This window comes from Sebastes fasciatus, chromosome 22, assembly GCF_043250625.1.
Source record: "Sebastes fasciatus isolate fSebFas1 chromosome 22, fSebFas1.pri, whole genome shotgun sequence".
Taxonomy (NCBI): Eukaryota; Metazoa; Chordata; class Actinopteri; order Perciformes; family Sebastidae; genus Sebastes; species Sebastes fasciatus.
Window position 1 is genome coordinate 10,633,388 of NC_133816.1, and position 25,277 is coordinate 10,658,664.

General features: G+C 43.3%; 1 protein-coding gene across 6 annotated transcripts in view; it reads right to left on the reverse strand.

The window, feature by feature from the left end:
• The window catches only part of pcdh7b (protocadherin 7b), a 125,548-nt gene that overhangs the window by 45,163 nt on the left and 55,108 nt on the right, over positions 1–25,277 (reverse strand). For 2 of the 6 annotated variants that reach the window (XM_074623030.1, XM_074623033.1), the window contains exon 2: positions 21,256–21,451. The exons of 2 other annotated variants lie outside the window; for them this stretch is intronic. In XM_074623030.1, coding sequence (XP_074479131.1) covers positions 21,256–21,451 — 196 coding nt within the window. Of the gene's footprint in view, positions 1–21,231; positions 21,452–25,277 lie in introns of all 6 variants that reach the window. 2 more of the 6 variants (XM_074623029.1, XM_074623032.1) reach the window with 1 other exon arrangement.

Consider the following 25,277-nt stretch of genomic DNA (forward strand, 5'->3'; position numbering starts at 1 on the left):
CTTTAATCTGCTTTGTTATCCCATTCTTTTAAAATAATCAAAAGTGATTTCTACTAAAATGGAAAATAATGACTCTTATACAATACATGTAACTATACAAAGAGGACTGAAGACTGATACCGAGATGTAAAAATAGCCATCGTGATACAGTGGTTTCCTATTTCCCCCTCTAGCTCTGACAGTTCAGTGTTAATCCACTGGCCTTATGCGGGGTGAATAAGGGCTCAGTTTGGCAGCCAAGGTTAGAGGCTGACATTTACACACTGAGGTTCCTAAGCCTTTGGACTCACCGCATTCATTCAGTGGCTTTGTGTCCTGCTGCTCATGTCGTGGCATATGGGTGACGGTTAAACCAATGTGACGTACAGTATGTGACACAGAGAGAGAAATAGAGGGAGGAAAAAGAGTGCGCACACTCTCTTTTTTTTCCATTATGCAAACACCTCTTCTCACCACCTTGCTCCCAGACCTTAACTTCTATTATTAGAGAAAGGGCTGTCCGGTTATAGCGGTACTCTTTTTGATTGTCATTTGCGGCGACTTCTTGCGAGCAGGTGCCTTTCCTGCTAGAATCCACCCACCACCCACCACCCACCACCCTCCCTCACACAGGACGAACACGATGAGCTCTCACAAGCATTTAAACCAGAAGTGTTTTGCAAGGAGAAAATACATCATTAATGACTTCTTTTTCTGCGCTGGTTTTGTCTATTCAGCCAGACTCAGACAACTTTAGGTCAAGCAACATATAGCGCAAGTGTCTGCCCTTCGACAGCCAAGGTTGTCTGCGACGTCTAGATCAATAATCCTCCTCGTACTGGCTGCAGTGGAACACGGGGTGCATCGGCTGCTCGGCAACACGAGCAAACAAAACACACAAACCCTCTGCTTTCTACCTATGCTTCCAAAACTGAAAAAAAAAGTCAAGGATGGGGGAGAGACATGGGGGGTTTTATACACAATGTGAATTTTTTAACTCTGGAAGTGAGAAAAACTATTTGCAGCTTGTTTTTCTGTTCTCTCCTGGAGCAATGCGATGCTGGATGGAATTTCATCACCATTGAGAAGCTTGATAAACAGAATCATAATGAGCGCTGGCTCTTCAGTTCGCGATTATAGCAGAGGGAGAGACTCACACATTGTGTTTTTTTTGGGGTAAAATGCATATTAGTTTATAATTTATCCTGCTGTTACATCACCCATGTGGCCTTATACATGCACACACACACTTTTGCAGTAATAACCAGAAACTTCCCAGACACTGCAGAACATCTCACGGCGACGTAACACTGTCGCCAGACATCGTCAGAGTTATTAGTCTATTATTAGCTACAGTAGCGGCTGCCTCCTCCCTGCCGACACAGCACTGTCATCATAGATGACTGGCTTCTAATTGGATACAGAGGGGGCCACATCCATGTTTCACACGCTGCGGCCGAGTGGTGGGAATCATATTTTCAATCAAATAAAATGCATTTCTTGGGGAGGTGGTAAGCTGATAAATATGTGAATCGTATTGAGGCTTTTTTTGCATAAACAGATGATTACAACGAGACGTCTGAGGAGAAGCTGGAGGGGGGGAGGCGAGACGATAAAGGGGGGAGGAGGGGAGGAAGTTTGTGGAACAAAGAAGGACCCTCTCTTCTCCGTCTCTCTGCGCCTCAAACAGTTGGCACCTACTTTTTTGTTTTTCATTTCCGCTCACGTTGGGTAAAAAGAGGAAAAAATAGTATGCAAACACACACAAATACACACACACACAGTGTGAGAAAAGTGAAAGTGAAGCAGCTGTGAAAACATTGCTTCTCAATATCAGAGGAGACTGGAGAGGAAATATGGTGCAATTTTTTACAGCTCTCTGCCTGTCAGGGTGAGTAAAGAGAGCCCTGTCCAGTGGACCTTTACGGTCTCCACACGCATAAACACACACATAAACACACGGCTCCAAAAAATCCAAAACCCTGCTGTCACTGAGTGGGTTGTGAACATTTGCCTTTTTGCCTGATTTGAAGCAACTCATTGTAAATGATTCCTGCCGCCGATTTTTTTCCCCAGCGGAACACACACACACGTCCGTGGCCTTGTTTTACACTGCAACATGAACGAGTGATTTCGGTTGCACTTTTTGGCCTATATTTCGGCACCAGACGTACCACGGTTAAAGCTGCTATTGGTGACATTCAGCCACTAAATGTCACATTCTCCCTCCCCCCGTTACATTGCATTCACTTCACATCAAGTCGTTGCCGCCAGGGTCTTATACCGTCAGCCATTTATCCGTTTTTTCCAGGCTAACTGAACCAAACGTTGGTTATCTTCCACAAAGATAAACATGGCGGGTCATTTTGGACACGAAATAATTAAAACAAATATTAATACACAATCTTAATAATATTTTTCAAGAAAAGCCATTGGTACCTTTCTAAACGCTCTGTGGATGTATTGTTTTAAAAAAAAATATTCGTCCACATAAAAATGTTATCGATAGCACCTTTAACTTTAACCGTTTTCAACTACCGGCACAAAACAGATTGGTCCGTTGAATCTAATGTTATTATTAGTATGTTCTGGTCCTGCTCTCTCAATTAGTTTCACAAACACGATATATATAAGGAACACATTTTAGCAACTGATTTTTTTTACTATTTCATCTCTAACAGCTCAAGAGAATAAGGCTTTGTTTAGTGTGTGTGTGCGTGTGCGTGTGTGTGAGAGAAAGAAAATGTGTCAGACGGTGCATTTCATTAGGCGAAGTGCTCTCTGGATCTTAACTGTGCATTCTTTGTTTCTCATTATTTTTTAGCCGTATTCACATCATCAGCACTTCAGACTAAACTGAATCAATCTCCTGCCTGAGTGTGAGGTCACACACACACACATACTCGCACGTACACAATTAATCACAAGAAAAAGGGAAGAGTCTGCTAGGGTTGCATAACACCTTGAACAGAACACAATCGCGTCTACGCACTCCCACATTCGCGCTCTCTCTCTCTCTCCGTCTCTCGCTCCCGTCATCACCTTTGCCAGAGGATAAACTCTTTGGCTTGCAGACTTTCTATCAAAGCCCCAAACCACAAAAAATAGCTCACTGTCTTTCTTCTTTGCAGTCTCTGCAAAAAAAAAATCTGTTTATACACTGTATACACTCTCACCCCTCTGCAGCCGCGCTCTTACATTCGCCTTCTCAAAAAAGCCCCCCCATTGCTCCTCCTCTGACGCTTTGGAAACAAATTGCTTTTGTCCTCGCGCAGAGTTCAGCCAAAGAACATGAGTGTTGACAGCTATGGTCTTTTTAAGAGAGGGGGGGGATTACCGCATGTATGTATTGAGGTGGATTAAGACTTTGGCGCTAATGAAAGGTCCTGACAGAAGCATTTTTGGAATTGGTCAGCGGGTCCCTAAGCCCAGATAATGCCTTTAAGACCAAAATGAAATCACCAAAAGCTGGGGTAGTAATAATCATAATAACACCAAGGAGGGAGGGAGAAAAGAGCAAACAATCAAAAAAATTTCTGGAAAATGCAATTTTCACTCCCGAAAGCATCTGTTCTTGCTGCTTATAATCTGCGGTCGCTTTTGATTAAGATTAAACATCGCTCAAGCCGCTTGAGCTGTTAAAGAAGTACGGCCTCTTTTCTTTTTTTTTTTTTTTTTTAATAAAGATGAGTGATTTGAATGGTGATTTGGGGAGTTGTGGAACAAGGTGAGGAGTGTGTGTGTGTGTGTGTGTGTGTGTGTTTATATGCGTGTATATATGCATATACGTGTGTGTGTGTGTGGATGTGTGTGTCCTTGCTCCGTCTGCAATCGCTCAGGGATTAAGATGATTTATGCTGCCCTGGCGTGACTTCAGAATCACAACGTGTGGGGTGATGGAACCATCATTCATCTCTCTCTCTCTCTCTCTCTCTCTCTCTTTCACTCTCAGTAAAAATCTGACTCATGGACTCGATTGCCCTAAGTTCAAATTCGTATTAAAATTCTTACCATGTCTGATATTTAGCTAACTGTAGGTTTTTTAGTGTTTTTAAAAAGAGTACCCCGACGATTTAGCATTGCACTCCTAAAACACTCAAGGACTCGCAATGGATGGTTTAAAAAACACTAATCAAAATTGAATCATTTGAATCGTTGCAGCAGAACTAGAGATTTCATCTTTTTTTCATTCCACACCTTCCTTTTTCTTGTCAAAACCTGGCGCCTGCATTACCCACAATGCAACTCGACAACCGACAGTTCAGTTGTGTTACGTCAACCGCTTTGGATGTTATCAGCCAATTGAGTGGGCATTATCAGCAACTATCAGTCTCATAGATATGAATTAGAAGGGGCCTGCTACACCTACTAGTTGGTTCAGAAGGCCGTTATCATGTATTCACATGGTTGATCACCGATACGAATACAAGAAGACGCCGCCGATTTCTAGTGGTAATTATAACAGGAGCAAAGGAGGAGGTCAGGTGACGTAGTATAAAGAGCGCCTGGGATTGAGGTCAAACAAACACAGGAGTTTCACCCGCTGTTTGTGTCCCATGTGAAACCAAAAGTCAACGTTGACTTACGTTGCCGTTCTTTTGTTATATTACTTACGTAGTACTTATTTTAACCCAAACAATGATCAGTTCGGCCTTTCTGAAGCATTAGGGGCCGTACACATGCCTCATCTTAAAATGCGTGGGAAATGCCAGCTGTGCTGTTTTTTTGTCATTTATTTTTTTTCCAATGTGCTTGTGAGGTTGCACTTCTGTTGCGCCTGTCGTCACTAAGCAACCAAAACCTGCATGCTGCAATGACGACGATAATGAAGTTGCGGTAATTTAGACTAAACTAAACACAATCAAATCAAATATAAATTGCATTTACAGCACCGTAAATCCCTCACAAGTAGCTGTATACTCGATTTCTCTTTGTGTCAATTTGGCCGACCTTTCAACTGGATGTTGTGACGTCCTCGGTCTGAGAGGGTTAAGGCAGTAAAATAGTCTTATGGGACAGATGGTACAGCTCTGGGTAGTCCTGCACTAAAAACAATGAATTTCTCCATATATTTACCGTATACTGATATTTACAGAAGAAAGAAAAGATATCTGCCGGCAGTGATTGGTTAATTCCTCATCACATGACATGCGGCGCGCACTGCAGCGTTCCAAAAGTTGAAATATTTTTATCTCGGGGCCCAAAAAATAGGCGCTTGGGAACGCTTGCACACCGCGACGGCAATGCTCCGGCATTTACATTGACAACAATGGATTTGAGCGTGCAAAAGACATGGCATGTGTACTGCTCCTTAGTGATAAGCCCGGATAATGCCCATTCAATTGGCTAATAACATTGGAAAATGGGTGGTTATGCTAGTAGTGAGTAATGCCGCCACAAGCTGCTATAACCTCAAGCAGAGACGAGAAGCGGGCAAGATTATTTTCATGTATAAACTGAAAAAAAGGTGTAATTCTCCTTTAATTGGTTAAAGGCAATTCTGTATTAGAGTAGAGAATGCCACGAAATGGCAAACGCCACGAAAGGGCAAACACTTGTGAGTGTGAGTGTGTGTGTGTGGCAGTCCTGATATGAGACAACTACCCAAAGAGTAGTTTGCGAACGAGTTCATCATAACCGCTCTAACTGGATAATGACTGTAACTTGTTTCCCAGCGCCAGTGTGTGAACCCAATCTGTCACTTCCAGAAGATTTTCAAATCCAAGCCGTACATTGTGTGTGGGAGGCAGGCTAAACAGCAGCGCTCCTCTGCATCCCACCGCCCTCTGTGTATACACGCAGCGAAAGAATACAGTAGCCTGGTGCAAACACTCAAACAAAAAAAGACATGGCCCTTTTTTTTTCTCCCTGTATTTTTCACATGCGGCTTTCACTTACACCTACAGCACAAAGGATCCCCGTCTTGTCCATGTATACAAGCTCTTGATTCTCTTCCCAGTAGCATCCCTCCAACAATTACACAAATCCATTCACTCGCGGTGAGTTGCGGGCGTTACAATGTTTGCCGAGGCTGCCAAAAAGCTGATTTCAGGGGCATTCGCTTACAGAGATGGAGAGTGATTTTTGTTTAAATCTGGTCCCTCGTATATATGTGTGCACTCGTGAAATGTGGGCATTGTGAGCGGACTTGCAGGCACATCATCTGGATTAGGACGCTCTGTTTTGTCAGGCCATCGGTGGCGGGGGCGCATGCAGGGGCGTCTTTTGTCATCACGTCAGTCTTCTTCCTGCTCTCTCTCCTCACGCCTGATAAAAGTTGAAGGGTTTTATTTGAGACAATGTGTAAAAATAAAGTCACTAAAAGAAAAAAAAGTTTCCTTTTGACTTCCCTTTAAACAACGCTTCGATTCTCTGCTGACCGTTGTTCATTAGTTAGTTTTTCCCTCCACTTAAATCTAATCGCGTGTGCCCTGCGGAGACACTCCCGTGACTAGTCACACAACCTCTGCTAAAGTGGTTGCCCGAGGGTTACTTTGAGCCGCAGACAAGATAAATGCTATTGTTTTGGCCTTCAAGGTAGCCATTAGTCTGCGGGGCGGGATTGCAAACAAAAGGGCAGGCAGGAAGCAGACAAAAGAGTCACACGCTTTGCCGCAATTGCACAGAAACAGGTGTGCCCCTATTGCGTTTGTTCAAAGGGTTAATCCTTTTTGTGAAAAAAAAACGCCCCCAGGGAAAGAAAAACAACTCACCTGGCGTTCCCTCATCAAATCCCCCTCTGCATTTACCTCCATTGTTTGGCGTCGGTGTCGTGTTACCTCGCTCTGATTGTGTCCGTTGATATGTGTTTGGCTCTTTTTCTATTGTGGTGTAAATGGAGGCTTTTGACTGCCACTTTGGCGTTTCCTCATCCCTCACAGGAAGTCGTGCATTAAGGGGGCCTGCAGTCGCCGGAGACGTTGCATAGCTGAGCGGCGAGCTTTTGTGAGGCGATTGCTTGCCGTTTCATCGGCATGAAAAGGCAGCTGCCACGGTGAATGGCGCACAAAAGGGAGACACCTGGGAGGAAGGGTGGGATCCGTATGTTTGGATGCTTCACGACCAGGTGCACCAAAACACAGATGATGGAAAGAGAGAGAAATTTGACAAGTCACGGGCTCAAGTTTGACGCGGCACTTCAATTACCGGGTGCCAATGCATATTCATCGCAGCGTGAGAGAGGGGGGGGGGGAATGGCGCGTGGTGGCGCCCAAAAATAATTCCCGAGCTGTCAGCGGGTTTGTTTTACTCCGCGACGCAGGCCCCGGCGATGCATTCCTCCTCGCTCTGACATGCCCGCTGACGACAACTTGAAATCCATCGCATTCCGAGATACAAGAAAGAGGCGAGAGTGAAGAAAGAAAAGAGAATGACGGAGAGATATGATGCATTTATGAATAAGGAATAGAGAGGAAACAGACAAGAGTATTTTCTTTGCATTGATAGTTTTTCTCCCCCCCCTTTGTGTGGCTTTTATGCAGATGTGGTATGTATAGGCATAAATGTCACATCTTGAGCTATATGAGGCGCGGCACAATAGCGGAAAAAAGCCCTTGAAAGGTTCAACAATGCATTAGAAAGCAGCTCACAAGAGAGAGAAGCAGGGGAGAGCAGCAAATATTAGCAGCAGACACACACATACACATTTCACGGATGTGCGAATGGTTCAGGGAATGTTCGTCTTAAGTAGGGTCAGCTCTCGGCCTTCATGAAACATGTATGGTGCTAATGCTGACCATTATGTGCGTTTTCTTACCTCGCAGTTTCCAGGGAAACCGGTTCGATGGACTAAATCGACAAGCCCTTTTGTGAAAAGTCTCTAAGTCACTCACAATGCTCCGCGGAGGCTCGGACAAAGCCATGTTCTCTTTAGACTTCTGAGAGAACCACACAAGGATTGTCCAGGGTGAGAAAAATAATGAGTATCCTTTTCTTTCTTTTGTCCCCACACTGAAATATAAAAATATATATATATACACACATCTACTTTGGGAAGAGGGATTTTTTTTTCACTAATGCCTATATGACCCTGAGTAATTGTGTCCATGAGCGGCGGCACCTTGAAAAACCTGCCAAAAGGAAATAAGAAGAGATGAAATAATGAAATTCCTCAGCTAGAGGAACTCAGGAGGATATTGTCCCTCCAGGTGGATTGTGTGCAAGCATGCGTACAGCGGTATAAGGAGCTTTTTTTTGTGTGTGTCGAAGCCTTCTGTTTGGAGAGGTATGTGCGGGGGAGGGGGGGATGTTATGAAACCCATCGCCGGTGTCAAAGGTCGCGGTGTTTGCCACTCGGAGACCTCTAACACGGCTCTGCCACGCGGAGGCCAGAGAGAGCCACCTTCTTTAGGTCCGTGTTAGCTTTTCATTTCATCTCCTCTCTTGCCTCCATATGAGACGCATTAGTCCTCAAAGAGAGAAAAAAGGTGAGAGAGAGAGAGAGAGCGGGAGGATAACCCCCTTCTACCGTTGTTACACGCTTTCATCTATTTTTAAAAAGGCGGAGGAGCGGAGGAGCGGAGGAGCGGAGGGGCGAGAGGATGGAGGGGAGTAAAAATAAGTTCTGGTGGGCCGCGGAACCGGTAGTCTTGTTGCACCGCTGAGAGGATGATGCATCCGTACACATGTGAAAGGCTTGTGCACACACACACACAGCTATACTGTACATGCATGCTTGAATACACACACACACACACACACACACACACACACACACATTCTCTTCAGCACTCAGTATTGATCCACACCACTTTCTGTAAAGCTCTATAGCATTTATAAGCAAGTTTATGAACACTTGATTTGTAACAAAAGACCTTTGTAAGTGTTGATTAATGCACTTGTCAACAATTACAGTATATCTACTATATGGAGCATCTGTCACTGGTGTATTAACAGTTAATAAAAGACAGTATAGCATTATAAAATAGCTGTAATCATACGGTATGATAATGATATATAACTAAACACGTGCAAATAATGTACAGGTGGGTTTAAAACATGGACTTTATACATGAAGACGTGTGACGAGTGGCATTATTTATGATTATTTATCTTTTTATATTAGTTTTCCGATGTTTTACAGACTAAGCGGCTAATTGACTATCAATTAAAATAATTGGCAGATTGATTAACAATGAAAGTAATCGGCAGTTGCAGCTCTAGATTAATTTATAAATGAATAAATATAATGTTTAAATGTAAATAATTTGATAATATAATTATTAAATATAAAACCTCAATATTTCATATTTATATAAAATATGACAACTGCATTATATTACATCGTCAATTATTCATTACAGGTGGTTCACACACATCTGTTAACACAACAACATTACTAGGAGTGTAAGAGAACATTGATACACTTGAGTACTGCGATTGTATGTTTTGCGATACTGTACTGACCCTCAAAAGCACTCAGTTTGAAATTATTAGTTTACATGCAAATAATCGTAGCAGACAGTGGCTCAGATTGCACAAAAAAGTACGATGTTGGATGTTGCAATGATTGTTAAATGCAAATGCAGATATAGCAATATATTGCTTTGCTTTCAGTATTGCAATATATCGCAATATATCACCTTGCTTACAGTATCGCAATATATCAAAATATATCGCAGGATATTGCAAAATACTGCCTTGCTTATAGTATTGCAATATATTGAATTGTAACTATTGATATAGCAATTAATTATTGATATTGATATAAAAGCCAATAGAGTGCTATGAGGACAGTGACTTTGACCCTGTTTCGTTACCCAGCTGTAGTGCAGGATGTCTCACAGTGGGATCTTAAGCTACTGTAACCTCCACAAAGACCATCTCCTCACACTCAAACACTGATTATCATTAGCTTTCCACATAATGCCTGCAGCAAGCAAGCATTTGTTTGCATGTGTTTTGACAGTTTTACAGCATTTAGCCGTGTTTCTGAGTCATCAAACCACCCCGATTAAAGACGAACACGATGTCAAATTCCTAAATAATACGACCTAATTGGTATCAATTAGTGGTAGCAGCCGACGCTGCTGGCAGAGTGAGGAGCTCCCCGACAAAATCCCCTTCCCAGAAGGAATGCCAGTTCACAGCCATGCCTGCTGGAGATGTGGCACAGCAAGCTGTTCTGTAAATAGACACACGTGGGTGATCCCAGACGGGGTGGCAAAAGAAAGCCACGAAAATAAAAAGTTTTGTAGATGTTTTCTATTGTTTTTTGCGAGTTTAAAACATGTGTTGGGGACAAAGTTGTGGGCGGTTGAAAAAAAAAAAGCACAATGCAAAGTATCGATACTGTCAAAGGTTAAGCTGCTGGCGGGCCCGATGCACGTCGCACATACATAATGTGTGAGATAAACAGAGAAAAAGGCCCAGGACATGCATGCGTCAGCTCATGCACAAACACAGCCAGGAAGAAAATGTACACAATTTGCAATTCCTACCTTTAAAAGGTCAAAAACGAGTGTCACTGCTTCTATTTAAACTGGAGACACACTCAGACACACAAGCATATCTCTCACTAATGTTGGCAAACCTTCACTAAGATGAAGTTATGCATATTGGCTGTAAGCAGGTTACATCTGGTTCCAGTTTTGGCAAAAAACACGTTCACCTTTTTAGCGTTTTCTCGGAAGGTTCCGTAATCATATAAATGTGCCGCGTCTCGTAACGAGCGCCGCATTCCTTGTGTGCGAAATTAAATTGGCGTTAAGTTTTTTTTTCAGGCGAGTGGAAAGAATGTGCTGAAAGAAAGAGTTCCAGCAGAGTTATTATGCATGGATTTGTGTATGCCGCCTTAACTGTGAGATATGATGAAGAGGGGGGGGATGTGGTGAGAGACGGCGTTTGCACATAAAGTATAGTACGTTTGGCAAACGCATGAATGAATGCATGAGCGGCCGCCAGCTTGGCGTCGGCCTTACAGAATGTGCGAACACCTGAATGTGTTTTTCTCAATTCTGTTTGTTTGTGCTTTTTTTTTTTCAACAAATTCCCCGAAGTGAGAAAAAAAACAAAAAAAAAACAGAATGCCTTCATTCTTTCTCTCAGTGTTTCCTCTCAGATACGCTCCTGGTGTGAAGTTGGCGTTGCCGCAACATATGTGCATACATATGTATGGTTGTGTCCCTCGCATCCTCGGTCTTTCTTTGGATGCTCAGCCCACGTGCAAGGATCAGAAAAATACACAAATAAATAAATAAGCAGGCGGCGAGTGAGATTATTGGCATCCTTTCTCAGCTAGCCCCCCCTCGCTCCCATGCTGTAGACCTCACACTGGGAAGGACACGGCGCCCACTGCGTCCCCGGCGCTGCACACCTGATGTTCCTTCTGCACAACCTGTTCACCTCCTCCTCTGAACAAGCATGCTCGGAATCCTAACCGGTTATTTTGACAAAAGGGAGGAAAGTTAGGAATAGAAGGAGGATGAGGAGGAGGGAAAACAAGCAGAAGACAGAGTGCCTGGGAGGAAAAGGGGGGGACGGAGGGACGGAGGGAAAAGGAGGGCGGGAAGCTTTGGCTGAGTGCCTTGGAGGTGTTTAATTGTCTTCATCGGAGACCGCCCCACCAAACGCTACACACCTGACACACATACCCTTCTCGCCAAGGAGTGATGATATCGTGACAGAGGTGTGGAGGAAAGGTAAAGGGGTAGGAAAAAAAAAAGGTGTGTTCCAAATTAACAGCTGTCGGGAGAAAGTGATTTTACTTCCGAACATAACAAATGCCCGTGCCATTTGGGGACGAGCCAAATTGCGAGTCGCCGCTCCGTTGCACCTAAAAAAGGCACAAAATGCACACGGCGGCGCGTATGACTGTAGGCCCTCATTGAAAATACAGTCGTGTCTCCGCGGGAAACCCATTCTGCTCTCCTTCTCTTTCTCCTATAAGTGCTGGCTTCATCAACTGTGCAGAAGACAAACCATTTTTTGAAAGTGAAAATAATGCACGCACGTATTCCCCTCCGAAACAACATGGCCGCCTCACTCGAGCAGGTTTTTTATTACACATACCTGGCACCTTTAAAACACACTTTCAGCCTTTTAACGTGTCAGAATGGCTCACATACTGTACATACACAGTCGATATAAAGTGTCTTTCTCTTTCTCAAAACCAAATGTTCATGTGGTGCTTCTCTTCTGTATCGTTATTTGTAAGCCCGGCTGAATGGCTTTTTTAATCTCTGTCAGGAGTGGGTGTCAGGCCGCCTCTAGCTACACAAAACACCGCGGCAACAATTCCATTATCCACACTCGGACCTCCACAATACGTGTGTGTGTCTGCGCACCACATGCATGCATACATCAGCTCCTTGTTTATTTTTGGCAGTCTCCTCTGTATCTTACATTGCAGAGAGTGTAGTATTAGAAGCACGACATCCGTTTTGAACATGTAATTTGCACCACGGTTGATTCAAGTTTTAACAAAATTCCTCTTTAACGTGTTCCCTGCCCTGCATTATTACGTGAGTTGATTTAAAGGGTCAGTCCACCTAAATACAGGTGAGTAAAATTTGAAAAATGACACCTAGTTGAGTGGTTCTAACCCTCTTTTGGCTTGTTTTTAGAGGTCTAAAGAGCTCAAATTAGCAAATTCACAAGAAAGAAAATCAAAAAGGAATCTTGCGACCCCTCAGATGTCTTCTGAGCACCTGGGAGGCTTCTGAGCCCCAGGTTGGGGGGTCTATTTACAGTACAAACAGTTTTCTTAAAAAAAAACACCCACTAATATCTGGCTTTTGTCTTTAGTACAAATGAGTAGTCACAGGTGTTTATCGTCTACAGCTCCGATTGGCAGGGATGGAAACATAACACCCGGGTGGAAACACAACTTTTTGGCCTTTCTCCGGCGTGATGCCATGTGATTTTACGTTGAGACAGACAACCGTTCACACTCACATTCACACCTACGGGCAATTTAGAGTCAAACATTAACCCAACTCACATGTCTTTGGACAGTGGGAGGAAACCTGAGCACCCGGAGTAAACCCACACTAACACAAGGGAGAACATGCTCACAAGCTTGGTTTGTGACAGTGCTAACCACTGAAGTGAATATATATAATACATAAAATCAACATGGATTTGGACAATTATTAGAATTTATAAACGTGCAAAACATACAATTAATATGCTCTCCCCAAAACCACCAGACTCCAGTCAGACAACAGTCATTTTACCTCGCTGATCGTCGTAAAACACACTTCATTCAAACTCGACCGAAGCAAAATAAAACTCCAAACTCCAAAACCGTCTTTGGTTAGTCTATCCACTGTTCCAACAATCACCTACTCTGGTTTGAGAGTTTGAAAGAGAGACAGAAACCTGTGCTAATTTTGGTGGGAAAAGGGCATTATGGACTATTTCTTCGGTATAAAGCTCAATGAGAACAGTCCACAGTGAGGTGTATGGATTGACCCGATTCACCTGTACATTGTTTCTGGAAAGAGATGCGGAATTTTTATTTTTCAGTACTGTGGTGGAAAATGAAACTATGCATGGCTAGATGCCAATAGAGGTAAATGAGAAAATGTCTCTTTGGGTGAACTGATCCTTTAAATAAACCAATTCCTTTGGTCTCTCTGCTTCATATTAAGAGCAGGTATTTCTTCAAGCTAGTCGCGGCGGTGTGTTGCAGGAGTTAATGCTGCACTGGGTGGGCTTCACAGTCCATATGTGCCCATGTGGAGAGACAGAGAGGAAGACAGGACTGTGTGGATGTGACACCAGGGTGTGATTTGAATACCTGCCTGCTCCGGCTGAGCAGTGATCAATCATCTCTCTGTCAGGCGCCACTCCCTGCTGGCAACTTCTCCACGCATGTAACCCCCGTCCCTCACTTTCTGTTTCTCATTCTCTATTTTTTTTTTTTAGTATTATTAATTTTCTCTCCATCTCCTGGTCTCATTCCAACGTAACCATCCTTTCGATCCATTTCTGGGCTCAATGTGCAATGTGTTACTCATTTACTCCTCGTTTGCCATGCTTTCCCCTCAGCGCATTCTCTCACAGCATCTCCTCTTGTTCTTTCTATCTCCCTCGCTGTCGGCTTGCCCGAGGATATCGTGAAAAGAAATAAGGGGCGTGGGGGGTAAGGGACAGATGGAAATGAATGAGAGGACTGCAGGCGCAAAACACTCTTTACTTGTAATTTGGGTTTCTACTAGAACTATATTTACATGTTTTAATGTTAAATAAAACGCCTTATTTTTCTCATCTTGGCTGTGCTGCGGCACCTACGTCTTAAAACGCTCTGTTTGAGCCCCATGCCCCGCCCTCCCAAAAAGCCCAGTCTTCTCTGATTGGTCAGCTGGCACACTCTGTTGCGATTGGTCAACCGAACCAAGCTCCTAGGACTCCGCTCTAACTAACTTTGTTTGAGGGCGTGCCAAACTAGCCGCTAGGAAGGTATTATGCAAATGTGTGACTTGGAGACTTCGAGCAAGGCGTTTCAGGCAGTTCGGGAGTAGTGTTTCTGTGGGGTAGAGTAACTCTCGTTGGGCTTTGTAACTTTGGAGAACTTTTACATGCACGAAAAACTATATAACACACTAAAGGAAAGGGAAAAAGCACAAAAGCATAATAGGTCCTCTTTAAAGGGGACATATCATGCTCATTTTCAGGTTCAGTAAGTCGTATTCTGGGGTTTCTACTAGAACATGTTTGAATGCTTTAATCTTAAAAAGAAAAAAACATATTTATCATATTATCTGTCTGAATATACCTGTATTCACCCTCTGTCTGAAATATTAAGAAAATAAGAGTTTTTCATAATTTCCCCTTTAAAACTCTTCCGATACATTAGCTTTCTTTACATTTGTATAGCTGCTGGCAGCACACAGTGTTGTATTAACTCACGGTCGAATGCAAGAGGTGAAAAGGTTAAAATTATACATATGCATTTTTATATTAAAAAATAGCCACTATATAATGGGTGGAATGGGATAAATCCTTGGCATCGTGACCTACCCGCAACCAGCACAGCACGCCACATAGCTGCACTGATGTACCGAACAATGCTGCAAAATGTACCTGACTGTAACTGTAACTCATCATTATTTCTTTCGTTTCCGATTTTTAATTTCCTAATTAATGTTGTAGTGTTTTTAACTCGTGTGCGCACATGGATGCGACCTTGGGGAGGGCGCGTGTAACGTGCTGATTGATTGAGCGCGAGAGAGCCTTCCGCTGGGTGATTTTTCACTGCGCTGCTTTAACACAAACACACTACCCATCCCTCCACCCAAGTTGGGGGAAATCAGACCTAAGACCAGTGCCGCTGCCGCTCCGCTCTTGAAATATGAATGGTTTTAATTAAACAAACTCGCTTTGCCATCTGGCCCTACAATTGGGCTTGCCTAATGAACAGAGTTACACACACAAACACAAGCACACACACACACACACACACACACACACATGCACATTATTAACCAAGCTAAGCAGCATTCCAGCAGGCAAAGCTTTAGAAATGGAGAGAAAACAACAACAATGAAGTGATCTAGTGAGGTGCTTCACAGAGCTGGAAAATGATGCAGTGCCTCATTGTGCTGGATGAGGAGGAATGTGTGTGTGGCTAAAGCTTATTTGTTTTTATGTGACTGAGCATGTGTGTTCACTTCAATGTGTAAAAAGTGGGCATTTCAGTCTGTTTCGTGTACGTTAGCGGGCTCCGACAGTGTCTGTCTGTACTCGCCGACTATACCTCACTGCTGTGATGTGCCACTTGTCTGTCCTACTCCATCGAGCCAACACTAAATGATGATGTTTGTAATCCAACGGTGGTACCCCAAGATTTCTCAGCGGGAGAGACAGGAGAGAGATAGAACCTGGTGTGTGTGTGTGTGTGTGTGTGTGTGTGTGTGTGTGTGTGTGTGTGTGTGCTGGGGGGGTAGTGGTTGTCTGGCAGCCAAAGCACAGAGACGTGGGAGGCATGCTAACGTTAGCAGCCAGTAGGACGTGCTATTACTCTCTCAGAGGCTACAATAAATTTGCACTATTCATCTGTCTTTGCAGCCAGCGTAAATTAAATCAGGCACCAGCCTCTGTTGGGATTCACTCAGTGATGTAGTGGTTAAGTAAAAAAGTTGAGTAAACTAATATATATATATATATATCCTCTCGTCTGTTGGCGAATAACCCCCTGCGATATGATAGAAAAGTAGTTCTTTTCCAGGAAAGTTTTCCTGGACACATCACGCTTATTTTCAGGTTTGTAATTTGGGTTTCTACTAGAACTATATTTACGTGTTTCAATCTTAAATAAAACACTCTATTTTTCTTGGCTGTGCTGCGGTACGTATGTCTGAAACGCTCTGTTTGAGCCCCCACCCTCCCAAAAAAGCCCAGTCTGCTCTGATTGGTCAGCTGGCCCACCATGTTGCGATTGGTCAACCGAACTAAACTCCTCGGACTCCCCCTCCAGCTCCGCTCTAACTAGCCTTGTTTGAGGGACGTGCCAAACTAGCCGCTGGGAAGGTATTATGCAAATGTGTGACTTGGTGACATCACCACGTTATGGAAGAAAAGGCGGGACTTCAAGCGAGGCGTTTAAAGGCAGTTCGGGAGCAGTGCTTCTGTGGGGGAGAGTAACTCTCGTTGGGCTTTGTAACTTTGCAGAACTTTTACATGCACAAAAAACTATATAACACACTAAAGGAAAGGGAAGAAGCACAAAAGCATAATAGATCATCTTTAAAGGGGACATATCATGCTCATTTTCAGGTTCAGTAAGTCATATCCTGGGTTTCTACTAGAACATGTTTACATGCTTTAATCTTAAAAAAAAACATATTTATCATACTATCTATCTGAATATACCTGTATTCACCACCTCTGTCTGAAATGTTCCATTTTAGCACCTGTCTCTTTAAGAAAATATGAGTTTTTCATAATTTCCCTTTTAAAACTCTTCTAATACATTAGCTTTCTTTACATTTGTATAGCTGCTGGCGGCCCATAGTGTTGTATTAACTCACGGTTGAATGCAAGAGGTGAAAAGGTTTAAATTATATATATGCATTTTTTTCTATTAAAAAATAGCCACTATATAATGGATGGAATGGGATAAATCCTCGGCAGCGTGACCTACCCGCAACAAGCACAGCACACCGCATAGCTGCACTGATGTACCGAACAATGATATTACATCTTCATTGCCCGGAGCTGTTCACATCCGCGCGGAGGTTGGAGGTTTCATATGAAAACACTTTGCACACCTCAGACACCTGACTCATGATGAAAGGGCAATGTAGAAGCGTGTTATTTTGAGGTGTACTTGAACTAACACGGTAAAAAATTGAAAAATCTACTACTGCCCCCCCTTGGCGATGTGGAGATCAATAATAGAGCACGAGTCTTTGACCCGCCGATAACGGCGTGCATCTGGAAGGGCTCTTTGACATCCATAACGGCCTAATCGGGTGTTTCACTCCAAACACTCGGCGTTTATGAATATCTGATGAGCACCGGGGTAAGCTTATGAATAAGTGAGGGGCCCAGCTGTGCATCAAAAAAGATCAAGACTCCATGAAACGCCGTAGCTGAGTTGTAGCTATATGTGCTGCTCATGATTTCCGCCGAACAAATTCAGAAACATCTGTAAAGATGCAGCAGAATCCTCCTGACATAGAGCTTTTTCGACTGCCTCTCACTCACGTCTATGAGGAAGAAACTACAGAGGAGTCTTGAATGATAGTTCGTGCAGTGCGGATTGGGTCAAGAATGTCTTCATATTCCCGTGATGACCCCCAGCACTCCCTGTTTTGAGACGGTTCTGGAAGAATCTGTCTTGGATGGAGAGGTTGTTTTTTATTCTTATTTGACGCTCCCCATGGAAAGAAGTCAACCAATAGCAAATAATAAAGTTCGAAACCTGACCTTGATGAAGGAGATGAGGAAAAGAAAAACACGGTCCCTCGGCACATCTGTGCACGGTGGAAAGAAAGAAAGAGGGATGAAGAGGCAGAGAATGAAAAACAGACTGTGTGTGTGTGTGTGTGTTGTCTTCATGTCTGGTTCTTAGTGCGGATGCCTGCTTATGTGTGTTGGTGCGTGTGCATTCATGTGTGAGACAGACGAGCAGCTGCAGTGGATTGTTCCTTCACATTGTGCGAAACATCGATCGACAACAAGCAAGTTGGAGCCGAATAAGGCAAGGAATCAATAAAAGGGATTCTTTGTATGTATAGAAATGACAATCAAACATGATGAATTGGCGAACGTAAAAATCGAAATCAACATTTTCGGTTTGCGAGGTCAAGGTTTTCATAGTCTCTTTCGTCTGACATTCTCTTCCCCGCTTCCAAAACACATCACGAAAATCGCCGTCGCATTACGCACATAAACGCCCGCAATTACCTGTCGCTAATGATGCCCGCGCCAACACTGAGCGCCGCGGCGAGCCATCTGCCAACTTTTGTCCTCCCTCTTTCCTCGTAACTCCCTCATTTCCTAATATAAAGCATGCCGCCGACGGTGTCTGTGTGTGCTCTGGCTACAACACGAGGGGGAGCGCTAATGACTGTAGTTAGCATCCCTCAAGAGGGGTGAAGCACTTTGCCAATATTTGCCCTAACCTTAGATGATTGCATTTACTTTACACTTAGGTATTTAGCTGATGCCCTTATCCACGGTGACCCAGCATAAGTGAGCAAGCAAGGGGCCTCGGCGGTCTTCCTCAAGGACGCTTTAACAGGAAGCTGCTGCTTTTTTTTTCTAGGATTGAATGACGGGACCAAGACCAATTAGAGTCGCTCAGACCGCAAGGCCACCCCTGCTGCCTATACATAACTCCACATTATTAGTACAAACGGTAAGAGCTCAGAATGTTATGAATGTGCTGCAAGAGATTCAGAGGTTGCTTTGAGATTTAAAAAACAATATGTTGAACAAAACAGTCCGACACTCTCAGTTGTACAGCTGCCTTTCCATCTACACGCACACACACACCAGTTCGGCTGATCCCACTAAAGATAGCGAGCAGCAGCAGCAGCAGAGCATGTTGTTTCTCTTGGATGGGAGACCGATTCATGAATTGACCTTGACTCTTGTTCCTCCCACTAAATCTCCCCTAAAGCTCCAGTGTTCTTTGTAATAGTTCCCTCTGAAACCGTGGAAAAAAGGAGAATTAACAACATATGTGCACTGAGCTGAAACCCAAAAAATTGACGGGTATAAATTACCACATATTTGTGGGTCAATGTGCTAAATTATTTCACAATATCGTATGATACATGGCCTTTTTTTTGGTATTCAATATTCAATTTAGTTTCAATATTTATGCTGTTTTTTTTAGTTCTCAAGGTGGATTTGATTGCAGGTCTGATCACACTTTTCATCTAACTGGGCTCCTCTGCGATGCTGTCCCTGTCCTATTAGTTTAAACGGACACCAAATTGAGTCTTTTAATTGGGTCTAATTCGTCCGGCAAATGGGTGCCTATTGTCTGAAAAAAAAGGAGATTTTAGGGCTACCTTGTGGATACTTATCAGCTCACATTAAAGTGCTTCAAATCCCTTTTAATCTGCATTGAGGACAAAATTTGAGAAAGCTCACTGTGGGCACCTTTGTAACTGCCTAGTTTGATGTGCACATCTGTCTGCTTCGCTTGACTTTCTATCAAAACCCATAACAAGACATTTAAAGAGGACCTATTATGCTTATTTTCAGGTACATACTTGTATTTTGGGCTTCTACTAGAACATGTTTGCATGCTTTAATGTTAAAAAAACACATTGTTTTTCTTATACGGTCTGTCTGAATATACCTGTATTCACCCTCTGTCTGAAACGCTCCATTTTAGTGCCTGTCTCTTTAAGAAAAAGTGAGTTTTTATCATCCCCTCCCAAAAAAGCCCAGTCTGCTCTGATTGGTCTGCTGGCCCCAATCTGTTGCGATTGTTCAAAAGAAACAAACTCTTCGAACTCCGCTCCAGCTCCGCTCTAACTGACTTTGTTTGAAGGCATACCAAACTAGCTAACTAGGCTGTCATTATGCAAATGTATTACTTGGTGACATCACCACGTTACAGAAGAAAAGGCGGGACTTAAAGCAAGGCGTTTCCGGCAGTTCAGGAGCAGTGTTTCCCTTTGGCGAGGGCTTTGTAACTTTGCAGACCTTTTTACTTGCACAAAATAACACAGTAAAAGGAAAGGGAACAACATAATAGGTCCTCTTTAACCTCTCAGATGTTCCCTAAAGGATTCACCTTGTGGATACGGCGGAACATTATATTGACTCCACTGATCTGAGATAAGTGAAGACATCATCTCCAACGCAACCCCATCTTAAAAAAAAAAGAAAAAGAGAGGATGTGGCTCTTTAAGCCATTTGAATATCCTTATCCTAAGCTGCAGTGGGGAAGCCTCTGCACTTAGGCTTAGCACTCTCAAGACAGCTCCTCCTTGTTAAGCATCGCCTCAGACTCCTAGACTATGAACGGGACCATTACCCCCATCTCTCTGCACACCCCGATACACACACTCACACATATTTTGGTCGCGGTAGGAAAGTAGCTCAGGCTAGCTGTGAGAAGGTTATGCAGTACTGTGCCCAGGGACTGCCTTCACAATAGGCTTCTTTTTTTTTGCTCCACGGCTCCCACTCACTCTCTCTAGACTATTACAACCTCCAGAACATCAGCTCTATCTCCCAATTGTAGAACTCCTTCGTAAGGGCCTCAAGCCAGCGTACTATCTGTATAGCTTCTTAACAATTCAAGTTGGGTATTAACCCCCCATTGTTACTCCTCCTTTTTACTCCATCTCAAAGGATACATAAGAGATATTGTACAAAATCTATCATCAGTCAAGTCGAAGCCCAAGATGACGAATGGAATTGTAAAGAAACGAGCTGCAAACTAAAAGGGAGAGACGGCCTGAAAGGTGTTGATCTTAAAGAATATGTCTGGTACATATATTCCCTCGTGTAGCGCCTTTGATCAAATAAAGCCTGCCCGTCTCTGAAGCAGACCCATAGGTTTTATAATAAATCCCACACCTCGTCTTCACATGATGTACATTCGTGGAGGGGCTTTAGATTTAATAAAAAGTTGCAACCGCTTCACAACACCACATCACCTGATCGGGACTAACTAAAAGCCAAAAAACACCTACTTGATAATAAATCTTATAAAAAAAGGACATGTATCTGTATGTTTCTAAGGCTGTCTACCGTCGGCCGTGCTATTGTGCGTGAATGTGTGTGTGTTTCCTGTATCTTAACGCTTGCTTAATCTCCTTTAGTGTTTGCCCCTACCATTTTCCATGTGCTCTGCCTCACCGACACTGCCATCCGGCGTTGTCCTCTCGTAGCTGTCCTCCGGTAGGGGTAGGGCGCCCAGCCGGGGGCCCGACGAACTCTTGCTGCTGGGCGTCTCCGACTCGTCCAGTCCGCTGTCGTAGCAGCTCTGCAGCGATCCCTGCTGGTGAGGGTCCTGGGGCTGGCTCACCACCGAGAAGGTCACTCGGCGAAACGGCTACAAGACAAACCAAACGGCCGGGGGTCACTATAAAAGGGACTGTTTTTACTTTGTTTTGTATTCTTTGACTTTAGCTAGGGAGTTGGATCTTCTAGATTTTTGGAAAAGGGATTTTGGGTCAGGATGGTAGAAAAGTAGGATAGGAAAAAATGGGGCAAGGGTAAGGAGTCGTAGAAGTGTGCTAGCTGGATTTTTAAGGACACAACTATCAGAACTAACATAAATCTCCAAGCTAGCTTTGATGTCACTTTCCTGACCCCAAAAAACAAGACACACAACCTAATCTGCTCTATCGCAATAGCCGACAAAGACCTTTTATCACCGCAAACAAGGTCATGCCTTTCTCTCACCCTGAAAACTATCAATAGGTGGACATTGTAACAGGGACATGCACAAAGGGAGTCTTTCACAAGCTCGCTTGAAGCCCAGGGGACCAAGACGATATGGCAACTGGCTAAACCTGTGTGTTGAATACAATCACGGAGGGAAGAATGCACCGGCCTCATCCACTTATTTATTTGCCCACGAAAAAGAGGACAAGGTGAACAAGCGTCTGGCTCTGCAGGAGGTCCAATTTGACTCTGCAGAGCAGAAACACTAAAGATGAGTACACACAAACAGAACAGGCTGTTCTCATACACCGTTTACAGCTATACCTACAAAAAAAGTAATGCACTATAATTTGTATATATCCCACTAAATCAATTTGTATGTAATCCAAGTAATTGTGAACCAAGAAGTATAAAGAGTGACAAACACACCATAGGGAGGAGGTCGGGGTGGGTCCAAAAACATCGGATTTTCGCACAGGAGACCGGTGTTCATACCCCGTGTGAAACCAGAAGTCAACATTGATTTATTTGTCTCTTAACTTCCGTATTTAAGTTACGCCAGTTCCAGTGTTATTTCAACCCAAACCACGATCTTTTCCCTAAACCTAACTAAGTAGTTTTTGTCACGTAACTTCTGTATTTAAGTTACCCCACTTCCAGTGTTATTTCAACCCAAACCATGATCTTTTCCTAAACCTAAGTAGATTGTCACCTTACTTCCGTACTTAAGTTACGCCACCTCCTGTGTTATCTTAACCCAAACCAAAATATTTTCCTAAACCTAACAAAGTAGTTTTTGTCATGTAACTTCCGTACTTAAGTTATGCCACTTCCGGTGTTATTTTAACCCAAACCACGGCCTTTTCCTAAACCTAGCTAAGTAGTTTTTGTCACGTAACTTCCGTACTTAAGTTATGCCACTTCCGGAGTTGTTTTAACGCAAACCACAATCTTTTCCAAAACCTAACTAAGTAGTTTTGTTGCCTAAACCTAACCAAGTGGATTCCGGACATTTATTTTGAAAAGACTGGAGCGGAAATTGACACATGCATCACATGTTGCTGGACATTCATAGGAAAACACGAGAAAAATGAGAAATAACGTTTTGTAAGATATCATATGAACCGTTTTCTGAGCACACGTTGAGCAGGGACACCTACTACACTGCATGTGTGAGCATGTTGGTTCGCACCATCAATAAGAGTAGCCTGCTCATTATTGAAGAGTGTCCTGAGTTAAGCAGTAACAGAGCACGTCATTAAAGCAGAGACCTCTTGCTCACTGTCTCCGTCCGTTTCCCTCCCTCCCCTCTACATCTCTCAATCCCTGTCTTGAGCGTCGTACAAAGGTAATGGCAGAGAGAAAGGGGGGATGAAAGAGGGAGAATGAGCATGAGGCGAGGACTGAAAGATCAGGCTTGGTCATTACCAGAATAAATGGCATAACAAATGGCTAATGCCATTCATTAATTAGATACAAACACAGTCAGGAGCTGTTGCTTCTCCTCCAGCCCCTTGGCTGGACCTCATCACTTCTTCTTCTGCTTTTGCCCCCCCCCCCTCCTCCCTCTGTCCTCCTTGTTTCCTTGCTCCATCATGAGAATATTAAACAGGACAGAGGCCCATTACTCAAACATTTTCTCTTTCTCCCTCCATCTCCTTCCATTTGTTCCCACATTGTCTCACCTGATGAAGTAAAATCTGTTATCAGCCTCTGTGGTCAGTAACTACGTCTTTAAAGGGGACCTATCGTGCTCATTTTCAGGTTCATACGTGTATTTGGGGTTTCTACTAGAACATGTTTACATGCTTTAATGTTCGAAAAACACTTTATTTTTCTCATAGTGTCCGTCTGAATATACCTGTATTCACCCTCTGTCTGAAACGCTCCGTTTTAGCGCCTGTGTTTTTAAAACCCCCTCCTGAAAAAGCCCACTCTGATTGTTCAGCACTTTCCGGTCTTCCTCATCTGCGCTATCTTCACAGAATCACTGCAGCCGGGGATTCACTGGGTGTCAACTACACAGAGGCACTTCTACTAGTGTCTGGATAGTTGTGACATCACAACGTTACGGAAGTCCTGACCACTTGTTTTTAAAGGCACAGTTTCTGAATATGGGCCGTGTACATTTCTCCGTGGATAGAGTGTTTTGATACATTCACAGTATTTATATATCACCTTCAACTGCTTTATAATCCAAAAAAGACATGGAAATCTGACTTTCAACAACATGGCACCTTTAAAGCTTTGCCATCTGTGCACTGAATTATTCAATAATAGCATTTCTCCTCATATTTGCTTTGCTTTTTCCCTTTTACCCTCAAACGTTTTCTCATCGCTGTTTAAAGGCATTTTGCTGTAATAGCACCCGCCACTGGTAAACAGGAAAAACAAAAGGTTTCTTTAAGACCCCCCTCCCGAAAAAAGTCCAGTCTGCTCTGATTGGCTTGTGACAAAAAATATGGTGCACCTTTGCAAACGTAGTTCTATATTCTAATGAGCCTGATTTGTACGTCAATCCATTCCCCGTTTTTGATCATTCGATCTGAGAGGCAGATGCCAAAACATCATGTCAAGCTGGGATATTTGGTGCGCATGGAAGTACGTAGAAAAAGAGTGACAAATGACGCATACACACAGATATAAGTGACACTCTCAGCAAGTGTTGACAGGTCACCACAGGAAGGTGAACCTCTTTGTTATGGTGTCATCCTGAGACACTTACTGTAAGCACCTCTGAATCTCTGCCAGGCACACACCCGTGAAAGATTCTCTTTCTGATAATGAAATTTCCCACAAGCCACTGGGAAAGAAAAAAAAAATAGGCTTCCTTTAGCTGCCTGTGTGGAAATTTGCATTTATTTATATATTTTCCACCCCGGTTCTTTTTTTTTCTGGCTGGCTGGCTAGCACAGCAATCTTGGCAATAAATCATGTTTCCATGTAATTACAATCAACACTCAACAAATGAATTGGTATAAATATTCATGCAAATTTCACTTGGATAGTCAAACATTTGTTGCATAATTAAAAGCGGGGGCCCAGAAGGAGAACTGCTCTCTATAAGCGTAATAACACTTGAAGAGATTCTAAGATATTAAACCATGTTTTGTTTGTTTGTTTGTTTGTTTTTACTCTATTTCTCCAAAACACTTGTTTGGTGTGAGTTAACAAACCCGACAGCTTGCGCGTGGTCGAAAAAGAAGAAAAAAAGTATTTTGTCTGGATCAGATTTAGTGGAGTGCCATAGTCCTTTTGGGAAACACGGTTTTCTAATGATACAAATTAAACCACTGTTGCCTAATGAATTGCTGGCGAGGCTGGGTCGCAAAGAAAAGAAACACTCGAGCAGGCGCGCACCGAGGGAAAATTGAGTTTGGGTGAGAGAAAAGAAGCTGACGGGAAAAAAAAAACAGAAGTTAAATGAACAAATAGATTTTATTCACCTGAATTTCCCCTGATTTTCACTGGAGGGAGAGCGAGATAGAAGA